The sequence below is a fragment of the Theropithecus gelada genome, chromosome 5 (genome assembly GCF_003255815.1).
Source record: "Theropithecus gelada isolate Dixy chromosome 5, Tgel_1.0, whole genome shotgun sequence".
Taxonomy (NCBI): Eukaryota; Metazoa; Chordata; class Mammalia; order Primates; family Cercopithecidae; genus Theropithecus; species Theropithecus gelada.
Window position 1 is genome coordinate 88,518,295 of NC_037672.1, and position 14,639 is coordinate 88,532,933.

At 39.6% G+C, this 14,639-nt stretch overlaps 1 protein-coding gene across 10 annotated transcripts in view; it reads right to left on the reverse strand.

Moving 5' to 3' along the window:
- FIP1L1 (factor interacting with PAPOLA and CPSF1) overlaps nucleotides 1-9,515 on the reverse strand; it is a 76,156-nt gene extending 66,641 nt beyond the window's left edge. For 6 of the 10 annotated variants that reach the window (XM_025386377.1, XM_025386376.1, XM_025386373.1 and 3 more), the window contains exons 1-5: nucleotides 9,234-9,501; nucleotides 8,044-8,088; nucleotides 7,897-7,936; nucleotides 2,011-2,068; nucleotides 457-560 (exon numbers count right to left, since the gene is read on the reverse strand). In XM_025386377.1, the coding sequence (XP_025242162.1) occupies nucleotides 457-560; nucleotides 2,011-2,068; nucleotides 7,897-7,936; nucleotides 8,044-8,088; nucleotides 9,234-9,318 (332 nt within the window). In that variant the 5' untranslated portion in view covers nucleotides 9,319-9,501. Of the gene's footprint in view, nucleotides 1-456; nucleotides 561-2,010; nucleotides 2,069-7,896 lie in introns of all 10 variants that reach the window. The other 4 variants (XM_025386379.1, XM_025386378.1, XM_025386372.1 and 1 more) reach the window with 3 other exon arrangements.
- Between the last annotated feature and the right edge of the window lie 5,124 nt (nucleotides 9,516-14,639).

Here is a 14,639-nt window from a genome sequence, read left to right on the forward strand (position 1 = left end):
CAGGTTCAAGTGATTCTCCTGCCTTAGCCTCCGAGTAGCTGGGATTACAGGCACCCACCACCACGCCTGGCTAATTTTTGTATTTTTAGTAGAGATGAGGTTTCACCATGCTGGTCAGGCTGGTCTTGAACTGACCTCAGGTGATTCACCCACCTCAGCCTCCCAAAGTCCTGGGATTACAGGCATGAACCTCCATGACTGGCCTAGTACTCAATTCTTTTATAAAAGCACTTTAAATTCAGGATCAAAAACTGCTGCTTCCATGTACCTTTGCCTAATCAGTTAACTTTATTTTAGGAAAGAAGTATCTTCATGATGAAACTTTAACAAGAGTTCTTTTATGTTAAAATAGAAAAACGTAAAAACAATGGAATCAACCACTGAGAGATTAATATAGGCACACTCTCTTTGCTATATAGCGTTTACACAATTGTTACTTACTAAAAAATAACATACCCATACTGTGGTGCTCCCGTTTTAATGTCTCCTATAGTGACATGAACATCATCTTCATCATCATCGCTGTCACTATCACTATCATCTTCAGTCTCAGTCACTTTCTACATGAACATAAACAAATTATAACATACATTCAATAATTCATTTCAACATCTAATACTAATAACTAAAAAAAGTAACCACCCTGGTTTTTTTTCTTTCTTCTTTCTTGAGACAGAGTCTCACTTTGTCACCCAGGCTTGAGTGCAGTGGTGTGATCTCAGCTCACTGCAACCTCCGCCTCCCAGGTTCAAGCAATTCTCCCGCTTCAGCCTCTAGAGTAACTAGGATTACAGATGCCCACCACCATGCCCAACTAATTTTTGTATTTTTAGCAGAGACAGGGTTTCACCATGTTGGCCAGGCTGGCCTCGAACTCCTGACCTCAGGTGATCCACCCATCTTGGCCTCCCAAAGTGCTGGAATTACAGGTGTGAGCCACTGCGCCCGGCCCCACTCTGTAGTTTTTTGAGATATAATTTAAAAGTTACAAGCTTATAATGCTGCCACCTATTTCAACTCATAATTTTGATGTTCTACATAATAAAAAGGATAAGACTATGAATAAAGAAATGAAATCTTTTTTGGCATCATCTCCTTTTGGTAAACAACACCTCATATTTTTTTTTTACTATTATATCTGCCCCTCTTGCAAAAAGGATCTAAAGCAACTTACTAAGATATCTACAAAATAAAACTATAAAAAATACATATTTGAGAATTCTTGGCAAAAAAAGAATCTAAGAGGAAAACAATTTTAAGATTCACAATGTCACAAATAAAAAGTACCAAATCAATTAAAGAATTTAAAAAAACCCAAAACATAAGAAGTACCAAATAGTTAAGTAGACGCTCAATTATTCTTGGTATTCTTGTATACCTAGAAGAGGCCCTACATGCAAATTCTACATTTGTGAAGATTTTACTTTGGCTCTTAAAGGCTATTTTGTGCTTAATCACATCATAGTAAATAAGTAGATGACATATGCAAAATACTTTTTGTACACAACTACAAACTTGCAGAACAGTAACTTCCTTCTTTTTATAGGATTAAAATGTACAAATATTCATAGGACCCAGAGATACGTTCACCTCACAAAGTATCAAAGGCATGCAGGCATACAGGCATGCAGTCAGGGACTGTCACATACATTAAAAAGCACTGCTAAAAAATCACAACATTCAAAGGCTGTGGGACTCAAAACTTGCTCTGAAAACCAGGCACACTATATTCAGTAGATTTATAACCATTCAGTTCCTTGAAAGCAATAAACATCAAGCCTTTGCACATACTATTTTCCTCTGACGTCTTTCTACTATTTCTTTTCCTCCTTGCTAATTCCTATATATGTTTTTGATAGCACCAGATGCAGTAGGAGATATAAGAAAGGGTCACATAACACAGGATACTGAAGGTAATGTAAAATGTCAGCTTGTTTTCTATGTAAACTGTGAAGCTATTGATAAAGATTTGTATCGGGAAAGTAACTGGATTTCAAAGCCTTATGTTACCGGTTTTGGTACACCATTTTCGGCAGTTTCATCTTCAATTCCAGATGGAGGATTAGCACTACAAACAACAAAAATAAGTATACACGTCAGGCATTACTCTTCCGAAGTGCAGATAGGTTAAATTAGTATTTCTAAGCTACATCTAATAAAGTCCCTAAAATTATTCTCCACTGGAGACAGTAATGGTAAAATCTGACGGTCGTATTCCCTGTTATTTCTAGTAACTTGCATAAAACAAGTACTCAACATTGTAAGTAGAATGCAAATGCCAGGCTGGGAGCAGGAGCTCACACCTGTACTCCCAGCACTTTGGGAGGCTGAGGCGGGTGGATCATGAGGTCAGGAGTTCAAGACCAGCGTAGCCAAGATGATAAAACCCCCACCTCTACTAAAAACATAAAAAAAAAAATTAGCCAGGCATTGTGGTGGGCGCCTGTAAAACCAGCTACTCAGAGGGTGAGGCAGACAATGGCTTGAACCTGGGAGGTGGAGGTTGCTGTGATCATGCCACTGCACTCTAGCCTGGGCAAGAGTGAGAGGCTGTCTCAAAAAAAAAAAAAAAAAAAAAAGAACGCAATTAATGATTTATAATTTGATGGTGGGCTGAAATTCAAACTTTTTACACATTTTAAAACTATATGACAAACTTAATTTTAATTATCCTAAATCTTTACTGAACATCCACTGTGTACCATGTACTACTACTATCACTACCCAGACCTACGTAATACAGTTTCCTCTTTTCCTTGGTGTTCAAGAACTCAGATTTGTGGTATAATCACATTAACTCTTTCAGTATTCAGTTAACATACACGCTTCTTCTTGGTTCTCTATGTTATCAATCTTATTGAAGATACGTCCTTTATTGAATAAAAAATAAAATTTTAAGATTAAAAAAAGTATCTTCATTCAAGGCGGTTCTCCAATTTGATATTAGTAAGGAGCTAATTCTCATGAACGTTAAAAGTAATTACTTTAAGACCAGTTAATACTTGAACTTGTCTTTTCCCAACAAAACTGGTATGCAACAATAAAACATTCACATTCCCATGAAACTCAAGCATATGGTCATTTACCAGCAAATAACACTTCCAGTACCATAGCGTAATTGGTTTCTTACATTTTTTAGTAATTAAAATTTCAACAGTGGGAATTAACCATCACCTCATTTCACAGATAAGAAAATTGAAGTACAAAGCAAGTAGCTGATTTGGCCCAACTTTCTAAATTATTTAGTAGCATTCTTAACAAAAATGTCCAGATGTTGACACAGTTCAGAGCACTTTTCATTAGATTTCTGCTAATCTCTTCTAAACTGCACTTTCTGTCGGGTAGTTTCTATGTAAATCAATTTGATCTTTACAGTGGCATTTTATACCACAATCACCAAATAAAGCAAAATGAAAGATAAAAAGTCAAAAGCTAACTGTTAAATTTTCATTGTTCCACTGCTTGCTTCAAGAAAACAAATATGCAGCTGTAATTGTTCAGTACATTTATCTCCTGCTGAAATAAGCTTCTCGGTAGCCAGAAACAAGTCCCATTTGCTTCCTATGTCACAAAACAGTATCCTTTCTTTAGTCAAAACTTGGGTAGATATAACACAATTGGAGACTGTAATGCAATGTTTAAGAAAAACAGGGGCTTCAGCAATGAGCCTGTCAGTAGGAAACTGGGGCAAATTCTAACAGCAGGAACTTAGGTAGAGCAATGCAGTGATGTACCAAGCCAGATAGCAGTATGTTTGGCAGAGTTCCTTTCTTCAATAGGCCTACTCTTTTAGAAGTTTTAATTTTCTATCACCATGAGAATGTTAGAAACATGATAAAATTTTAAGCTTTTTCTAGAAAAATAACACTTTACAGTGAATTTGTTTTCTCCCCCATAGGATGAAATCAACTCAATGGCTCCCCAAATGAAGTTGTAGAAAGAAATATAAAGCTATGTTGACAGTGAGACTCAGGGAAAGTAGAAGGTTCCCTCCAATAAAATTCAGCAAGTTGCGTATTGCAGAATTAAAATTAAAGAACGTTTGATAAGAAAATAAGATTTTAAAATAACGTACCTCAAAATAATAAGAGCTATTTATGACAAACCCACAGCCAATATCATACTGAATGAGCAAAAACTGGAAAAATTCCCTTTGAAAACTGGCACAAGACAGGGATGCCCTCTCTCACCACTCCTATTCAACATAGTGTTGGAAGTTCTGGCTAGGGCAATCAGGCAAGAGAAAGAAATCAAGGGTATTCAGTTAGGAAAAGAAGTCAAATTGTCCCTCTTTGCAGATGACATGATTGTATAGTTAGAAAATCCCATTGTCTCAGCCCAAAATCTCCTTAAGCTGATAAGCAACTTCAGCAAAGTCTCAGGATACAAAATTAATGTGCAAAAATCACAAGCATTCTTATACACCAGTAACAGACAAACAGAGAGCCAAATCATGAATGAACTTCCATTCACAATTGCTTCAAAGAGAATCAAATACCTAGGAATCCAACTTACAAGGGATGTAAAGGACCTCTTCAAGGAGAACTACAAACCACTGCTCAGTGAAATCAAAGAGGACACAAACAAATGGAAGAACATACCATGCTCATGGATAGGAAGAATCAATATCGTGAAAATGGCCATACTGCCCAAGGTAATTTATAGATTCAATGCCATCCCCATCAAGCTACCAATGAGTTTCTTCACAGAATTGGAAAAAACTGCTTTAAAGTTCATATGGAACCAAAAAAGAGCCCGCATCTCCAAGACAATCCTAAGTCAAAAGAACAAAGCTGGAGGCATCATGCTACTTGACTTCAAACTATACTACAAGGCTACAGTAACCAAAACAGCATGGTACTGGTACCAAAACAGAGATATAGCTCAATGGAACAGAACAGAGTCCTCAGAAATAACACCACACATCTACAGCCATCTGATCTTTGACAAACCTGAGAGAAACAAGAAATGGGGAAAGGATTCCCTATTGAATAAATGGTGCTGGGAAAATTGGCTAGCCATAAGTAGAAAGCTGAAACTGGATCCTTTCCTTACTCCTTATACGATAATTAATTCAAGATGGATTAGAGACTTAAATGTTAGACCTAATACCATAAAAACCCTAGAGGAAAACCTAGGTAGTACCATTCAGGACATAGGGATGGGCAAAGACTTCATGTTTAAAACACCAAAAGCAACGGCAGCAAAAGCCAAAATTGACAAATGGGATCTAATTAAACTAAAGAGCTTCTGCACAGCAAAAGAAACTACCATCAGAGTGAACAGGCAACCTACAGAATGGGAGACAATTTTTGCAATCTACTCATCTGACGAAGGGCTAATATCCAGAACCTACAAAGAACTCAAACAAATTTACAAGAAAAAAACAAACAACCCCATCAAAAAGTGGGCAAAGGATATGAACACACAGTTCTCAAAAGAAGACATTCATACAGCCAACAGACACATGAAAAAATGCTCATCATCACTGGCCATCAGAGAAATGCAAATCAAAACCACAATGAGATACCATCTCACACCAGTTAGAATGGCGATCATTAAAAAGTCAGGAAAAAACAGGTGCTGGAGAGGATGTGGAGAAATAGGAACACTTTTACACTGTTGGTGGGATTGTAAACTAGTTCAACCATTATGGAAAACAGTATGGCGATTCCTCAAGGATCTAGAACTAGATGTACCATATGACCCAGCCATCCCATTACTGGGGATATACCCAAAGGATTATAAATCATGCTGCTATAAAGACACATGCACGCGTATGTTTATTGCGGCACTATTCACAATAGCAAAGACTTGGAATCAACCCAAATGTCCATCAGTGACAGACTGGATTAAGAAAATGTGGCACATATACACCATGGAATACTATGCAGCCATAAAAAAGGATGAGTTTGTGTCCTTTGTAGGGACATGGATGCAGCTGGAAACCATCATTCTTAGCAAACTATCACAAGAACAGAAAACCAAACACCGCATGTTCTCACTCATAGGTGGGAACTGAACAATGAGATCACTTGGACTCGGGAAGGGGGACATCACACATCGGGGCCTATCATGGGGAGGGGGGAGGGGGGAGGGATTGCATTGGGAGTTACACCTGATGTAAATGACGAGTTGATGGGTGCAGCACACCAACATGGCACAAATATACATATGTAACAAACCTGCACGTTATGCACATGTACCCTAGAACTTAAAGTATAATAATAATAAATAAATAAATAAATAAAATAAAAAATAAAAAAAAATCAATGGGATAAAGATGATCATAGAGAGAAATATATTTGATTGTAAAACTATACCTTGTAATTAATTTCTTGACCAACTGAAGGAATGGATATAAAGAAATATTCAATCACATTCATAACATAAATTAAAACTAATCTCAACTTTGTGGTTGAGATCTGAATTAGGAAATGAGTTGAACACATAAATTTTAAAATGAAATAACATTTCAGATAATATATCAATGAGTGAAAAGACTATAGGGGATTTTTTGGGTAAGGAAGTTGAACTGTAGTTTCAGATCCTCCTAAGCTATTTCTACTTCCATTTCTCACTTTTTCCCTCTATTCATTTTTTGTTGTTAACAGCTTTGAGATGCAATTCACATATTACACAATCTATCCATTCAAACAGGACCACTGAGTTTTAATATGTTCACATAGTCCAACCATCACAACTATCTAATTCCAGAATATATGCATCACTCCCAAAAGGAACTCTGTATACATTAGCAATCACTCACCCAACTCTTAGCAACCAGTAATCTGTCTCTATGGACCGGCTTCCCTTGCATATTTGCAAGGTTCGTCCATATTGTAACATCTACCAGTACTTCATTTTATTTTCCCTGCCAAATAATATTCCACTGTATGGATATAACACACTTAATCTACCCATTCATCAGTTGATGCAGCTGCGAGGTTTTTTTTCCCATTTTCTATTAACAATGCTGCTATGAATATTCACGTACAAGTTTTTGTGTGAATGTTTTTCATTTCTCTAAGGTGGAGGGCTCATATGGTAACTCCATGTTTCACCATTTGAGAAAATGGTCAGGCTGTTCTTCAAAGCAGCTGCACCATTTTACAATCCCACCAGAAGTGTATGAGGGTTTTATTTCTCCATATCCTCACCAACACCTGTTTTATCTTTCTGATTGCAGCTTACTCGGTATGAAGTGGTATATCTTCCACTTTTTAAACCCAAATATTCTTTAAAATCTTCTACCTACCTCTCCATTACTGACACTAATGCAAGTGGTCAGGGTAAAGCCGACATCTCCATGTACTTCTTTGCATGGGTTGTTTTCTGAAATTCGGGGTAAAATTCTGACTCCCTGTATATGTTCTATAATCAAATACTTACATCTTTCTTATAATCTAACAAAGAAATCAATCTTATAACAAATCAGCTAATTACATTTTGAATGTAAATAATACATAGCATTGAAATTACAACCAAAGTGCCATTATACCATCAAAAATGTTAATAAACTGGAAAAGCAGTAGTTTGGAGTGTTCCTGATTTACTTAAAAACATTTTCAATTAAGTTAAAATATTTTTATCGGTAGCTTAATGATTATACTGTATACTTCACTACTGAAGTCACTTAAGAGTAACAAGTTACTTAACAGTGTAAAATCAGTCCAATCCTAAGTTCAAAAACTTTGTCCTTTAAACTATCAACAAACAGAATTGGCATAAGATTAGGTCCTGAAACTGGAATAACCTTTAAAGGATTCGATGTCCTCCAAAATGTTGTAAGTGTTGTAATGACGCCAATGATTGTAAGAAAATAATTTTGACAACTGACAGAACCATTGTATCACACAATCTGTGTAATAGGCATCAACAGAAAATTTCACTAACCTGGCATTTTCTTCTTCTGGCCTTTCAACTTCATTTTCATCTACCAAGTAAAATAAACAAATAAATAAATAAGCAAACAAAATAAAGAAACCACTCTTAAAGAAACTAGTATTATGAAAATCTGAAGTGATCATCACAAGCACTAACCTAGGTCCTTTGTCAAATCACTGTGCACATGCACGTCCCATGGGCCTATAAGCACATCCAAAGTTAGATCACCTTATAATTACTTAACAAGATACGTATTTTATGGAAAAAAAAAATCAGACTTTACTGGTATAAAAATAAGCGTAAACTTAAGAGGTACTGAAGATTTCCAGATCTTTGTAAAAGAAATCCTACACATTCACATTTCAAAGACTAATGCTAAATCTTGCCACCAAAGATAATGGTTTTTTTTTTTACAAGTTTATCAAAGTTACATCATCAAGGACCTGCGTGGTGCCCAATGTGCACTTTTACTATTCTATTCTAAAGACAATCAAGAATGTATGTTTTAGGCAAGGAACAAACATTAAGTTTCAAATCTGGTGTAACAGGCAAGAAGGGATTGTGAATTAACGAAAGCTAAAAACCAGATGTCCCTTCTAGAGAGAAGTACATGATGTATTAAATTTATTTTGAGAAAAAGAAATATATGAGATGACACTGAAAACTGTAAGCCGAAGGGTCATGAGATACCTCCATGATGTAGGTTAAACGGCAGTCTCTTAAAAAAGAAAAACTTCACCTTAATACAGGAGACATTCAGGGTTTTCTTTATGGGCCATCTTTCTCTCTCTCTCTCTTAATTAATTATTTTTAAAGCACGACTTTCAGACAAGGAGGTACCCTTGCAGGTGCATTCCATACAAACTGACCATCAAGAAACAAGACGTTAGTTGTACAGCATTAACTTTATTTCGCTATTATTACAGAATGACTGTTTCTGAAAGAAGGGACAGGAAGGGCACCCTAAGGCCACGGGGCAAAAACAGACACAAAAAACCACCACCTCAGAATCGACGGAAAAAAACAAGGGTAAAGAGCGCAGCAGCGAGGCGACCGAGACGCCCCAGGGAAAGCACGGCGAAGCCGGGGGCCGGGACCAGTCATAGCCCCCCAGCCCTGCCCGGCCGCCGCAGGGTGGGTGCGTATAGTGGGCTTGGGCCAGGCGGGAGACCGCCGCGGGAGCGGGGGGCACGCGCACGCTGCGCTCGGCCTAAGTCAGGCCGGACAGGACTCCCAACCAGAGGCCCGAAGTGGCGGCGCGAGGGGCCGGAACGCCGGCCGTTTGAGGGCCAAGAGGGGAGGCCTAACAGAACCCGAGAAAGAGACAGGGACAGGAAGTTTCGTACCGCCATAGAGCCACTCTTCCTCCTCATCCCCTCCGGTCCCGCCGCTCAGCTCCGACACTAGGCGCTCGACCTCGCCGGCCGACATGGCCGCCCCGAGCGCAACTTAAACGCGGCGATCAACAGCCCCCTCCAACCCCTTCCCAGCCTCTCAGCCCCGGGGCGCGAGAAGGGCGCGAACCCGCCGGCGAGCGAACGAAGAAAGCTCGAGACTCAAATCCCAGGAAGGCGGCAGCAGCGGCAGTAAAGATGAAGACTCCAGCGCGGATCCGCCTGCGCATGCGCAGCAGACCCAAGCGGCGCGGCGTCTATAGGTGGCTTCGCTTCCGCGGCGGCGGCCACCTGGGCCTGGTTGCGCCTGCGCGCTGAGGTGGGCCCTGCCCCTCTAGGATCCCGCTTTGCTGTTTAGCGTGGCTTCCTCTCGTTGCATCCTGAGTAGTCCAGGGTTCCCCGCCCCCACCCTTCCCTTTAATAACCCGTATTGCCATTGCTAGCGAGTACACCATTGTTCCCTTCCACTCTTCGTGCTCTTTCTTCTCAACCTTTTCTTTGCTTTTTAATCTTCCGAAAGGCCGCCTTTTATTCTTTAATCAGCCTTGATACAGAATCATTACCTGTCACTCCCTTTCCTCACTGAATGGAGAAGAAATCACAGTCAGTACTATTTCTTGAAAAATTAATTTTCACAGCCAACAAAAGCAAAACTAATAGATGAAGAATGCACCCTCCTTGTTAAAAACCATAAATTACTGTCAAGGTCAAAGACCGCCTCATTCCCCTACCCTTCTCTCCAGAGGTAGCCCTTGTTACAGATGCATATCCTGTTTGGAGTTCATCATTCTGAAATTTCCTATACACTTACTTCCTGTGTTGTACTGTTTTGGTGGGAAAACCTGAGACTGACAAGTCTTAAATAGTACAGTATAGTATAGTATCATCCGGCGACTTCCTTTTTTTTTGGTTAGCATCCGTGTCTTGGAGCTGTTTTGCATTTTTGTATGAGTCAAACTATATCCATTTTAAGTGCTTCATAAAATTGCATAGTATGGCTATCACAGAGTGAATATGGCTATTTCTCCATTGATGTACACCCAGATTGCTTTCGACTTTACACTTTTAACTGCAACAAAAAACGACAATGAAGATCCTCATGGCTTCTTGAGATTTGTCTGTTTCTCGAAGATAGATCATAAAGTATGTACAGTTTTTATTTTAATAGGTAAACCAAATGTTCAGGCCACTTCTGAAAGCACATCTTTAAGTGAAAAGATGACATACTGTGCTTCAAACTGGAGCGCCAGATTTTTTGTTTGTTTGTTTGTTTATTCATTTGAGGTGGAGTCTCGCTCTGTTACCTAGGCTGGAGTACAGTGGTGCCATCTCTGCTGACTGCAACCTCCACTTCCTGGGCTCAAGTGATTCTTCTTCCTCAGCCTCCCAAGTAGCTGGGATTACAGGCACGCGCCACCACACCCAGCCAATTTTTCTATTTATAGTAGAGAGGGGTTTCACCATTTTGGCCAGGTTAGTTTTGAACTTCTGACCTCAGGTGATCTGCCTGCCTTGGTCTCCCAAAGTACTGGGCTTACAGGGATGAGCCACCACGCCTGGCCTGTTTGATTTTTTTGTGTGTGTGTTGTTTTGTTTTTTAAAAAAACAACAACAACCATCTTGCTCTGTAACCCAGGCTGAAATGCAGTGGCAGGGTCACTGCTCACTGTAGCCTCTACCTCCCAGACTCAAACAGTCCTCCCACTTCAGCCTCCTGAGTACCTGGGACTACAGACAAGCAGATGCCACCACACCTGGCTAATTTTTTATTTTTCTTAGAGACAATGTCTCACCATGTTGCCTAGGCTGGTCTGGAACACGTGATCTCTAGCAATCCTTCCACCTAGGCCTCCCAAAGTGCTGGGATTACAGGTATGAGCCACCAGGCCTGGCCTCAGTTCTTCATTATACTTAGCAGGTTGTATAGTCAGGCAATCAACCTTTCTATGCTTCAGTTTCCTCATCTATAAAATGGAAAGGCTAAATTAAATTACCTCTGAGGTCTCTTTCATTTATAAAGTTTACAAACAGGGCATTCACTTGTCAACAGAGAGAAATCCATTTTAATTGAACAAATAAATGAGTTTTCTTGCTCCTCAATGAATAAATATTGTTTTATCATTTATTTATTTAGCAATTACAGAATATCTGCTCTGTTTAAGAACTTGGAAAATGAAAACATGAGTGAAAGAGTCCCAGCCCTTAAAGAGCTCTCAAGTTATTGAGAAAGACAGGGGCGGTAAACAACTCTCCTACAAAAGAAAAGGTGGCTGTGTTGTAATAGAAGCACAAGTGAAAGGTTATGCCCAACCAACACTGCACCATCTCACATTATTTAAACAAACCATGTGATTTTAATCTTTCTTACCTTTGAACACACTTCTACCTGCTATTCCCAGCTCCCTTATCTTTTTATGATAATCTCTTGCATCCTTCTAAACTCTGGGGGTATAATCACCTTTGTGAAATCTTTCCTGAATCCAATTTTATCTCTTCCCATTTGTTTTGCCAGGAACTCTTCCAGCTATGTAAATTCAACCGTGAATAAAACAAAGTTCTTTCTTTGTTTCTTTGAGAGTCAGATAATAAACATATGAATGTATGATATTTCATGATGATAAGAATTATGAAAAGAGTAAGCAATATAAAATGAAGGGATGGGGTGCAATTTTGTATGGAGTGGTCAGGGAAAGCTACTCTGATGAAGTGATATAAGAGACTTGAATGGAGATAGGAGGTAAGCCCCGTGGATTTCAGGCTGGCAGGCTATCAGACAGAGGAATAAGAAGTGCAAAGGCCCTGAGGCAGAAGCATACTTGGCATGTTCAAGAAACTCAAAATGGAGCTCAAGTATAGTGAGTGAGAGAGAATGCAGATGAGTTCAGAGGTATTAGGGGCGTGAGTGGGACAGAGAAACTCATTCCTTCTAGACACCATGCCGCTTCTATGCCATGTGCCTATCACACTGTGTAGTAATTATTTGACTACATTTCTGTTTGCCTCAGGCTCTTCACTAGACCAAGTCCACCTCCAAACAGGGCATCCCATAGCCATCACTTCCATTCCTAGTACAGTGCTTAACGCTGGGTAAATCTTTTTGGTCACTGTTGAAAGTAATAGAATGAAGTTTTACAGACTGTTTGTGAGTATTGTAAGGCAATCACTCACAGTCCTGTGTATTTATCTTTCTGTTTATTTAATTGGTTTCATGAGAAAACCAGTTGCCTTTTGTTAAGGGATCTTTTTCTCTTTTCAGCTGTCTTTCAAGGCATTGCTTAAATATAACTGAAGAAATGATGAATACTTGATGAATATCTTTTGTGGTAGAGGTAGCATTTGAGCTAAGCTTTGAAAATGAAGATTTCCATGAGAAGAGAAGCATATAAATCACTAATAACTACTCTGAAAGCACCTCTTCCTCCTTACTTCTAAGCTGAGTTTCTTGCCTGAATATGCTTTCTTAGTTAAAGGTGTCTTTCTCTCCCTACTTACCAAGGGAGACATCAAAGGTAGGTAGTTTGAAGATATTATATATTCCTCCTTCTATTTCTTATATTATGACCTTATCAATCTACAATGCGCCATATATTCTGTTTGTTTTCCATTTTATTGTTGTTTTGTGGTCTGTTGGTTTCTGGCAAAAAAAATTAAAAGATAAGTTTTAATGTACTTATCTCTGAGAAGTACTGAGAGTGTTTAGATGATGATGATGAATTAAATGACAAGAATTAGAGATCAAATAAAAATGTCTTGCTCACTATCCAGTATATATAGCGAGTACACATAAATGTGTTTGGCATTCATATGACGTTTATGCCCAACTGTGCTCTTTGCTGTCATGTACATTTCAATGTTCCTAAATTCTCAGTGTTCTTAAGTTTCCTCAGCAGTAAATTGATACATTAAAATAACATTTGTACCCATTTTGGGGAAGAATAACAAAGCTAAATTGAGGCTTCAAATGCCGAAGCATCTGGCCAGGCACGGTGGCTCACACCTGTAATCCCAGCACTTTGGAAGGCTGAGGCAGGTGGATCACCTGAGGTCAGAAGTTCGAGACCAACCTGATCAACATAGTGAAACACTGTTTCTACTACAAACACAAAAATTAGCTGGGCATGGTGGCATGCACCTGTGATTCTAACTACTCAGGAGGCTGAGGCAGAAGAATCACTTGAACCCAGGAGGAGGAGGTTGCAGCGAACCAAGATCACGCAATTGCATTCCAGCCTGGGTGACACAGCAAGACTCGGTCTCAAAAAAAAAAAAAAAAAAAAAAAAAGAAAAGTCAAAGCATTTGACAAGTTATTGACAGGCAGGTAATGTGTTGTTTAGGCCTTCTCTTCTTTGAACAAGCAAAGTAATTGTACATGTGTAGAGCTTTCCTTCCTCTTTATGTACTTCCATGATAAATTGTAATCCCAGTGCTTTGGGAAGCCAAGGTCAGAATATGGTTTCAGTCCAGGAGTTCAAGCCAGCTTGGGCAACACAGCAAGACCCTGTCTCTATATAAAAAAAAAAAAAAAGGAAGAAAAAAATTAGCCATGTGTAGTTGTGTGCACCTGTAGTCCTAGCTACTCAAGAGGCTGAGGCAGGAGGATTGCTTGAAGTCAGGAGTTTGAGCCTGCAGTGAGCTATGATTGTGCCACTGCACTCCAGCCTGTGAGACACAGTGAGATTCTGTCTCTGAAAAAAAAAGTGTTCCCTCCCTGAATTGTAGAGGCCAAGTTACTTTCTTTAACCCTAACTTCATATTCTTCCAACTTTTTTAACTTCTCATTCCCCTACCACCTTGTTTTTTAGGAAATGTGTAGATAATTTCTAGAAGCTGCATTTTCCCCAATCCATTGACTCATTCTGCACTGCACCCCCAGCACTCCCTTGTCATGACTGCACTTTCTTTCTGCATAGGTCAAATCCTGTAGAGTCTTCTCATATTCCATCTCTTTTCCCTTTTCTGACACTTGCCACTGTTGGCCAGTCTATTCTTAAAACTTGCACCTCTCATTACTTCATTCACTGGCTTGACTTCTTCTGCCCATCAAGAAAAGTTGCTCTGGCCGGGCGCGGTGGCTCAAGCCTGTAATCCCAGCACTTTGGGAGGCCGAGACGGGCGGATCACGAGGTCAGGAGATCGAGACCATCCTGGCTGACACGGTGAAACCCCGTCTCTACTAAAAAATACAAAAAAAACTAGCCAGGCGAGGTGGCGGGCGCCTGTAGTCCCCGCTACTCGGGAGGCTGAGGCAGGAGAATGGCGTAAACCCGGGAGGCGGAGCTTGCAGTGAGCCGAGATCTGGCCACTGCACTCCAGCCCGGGTGGCAGAGCGAGACTCCGTCTCAAAAAAAACAAACAAA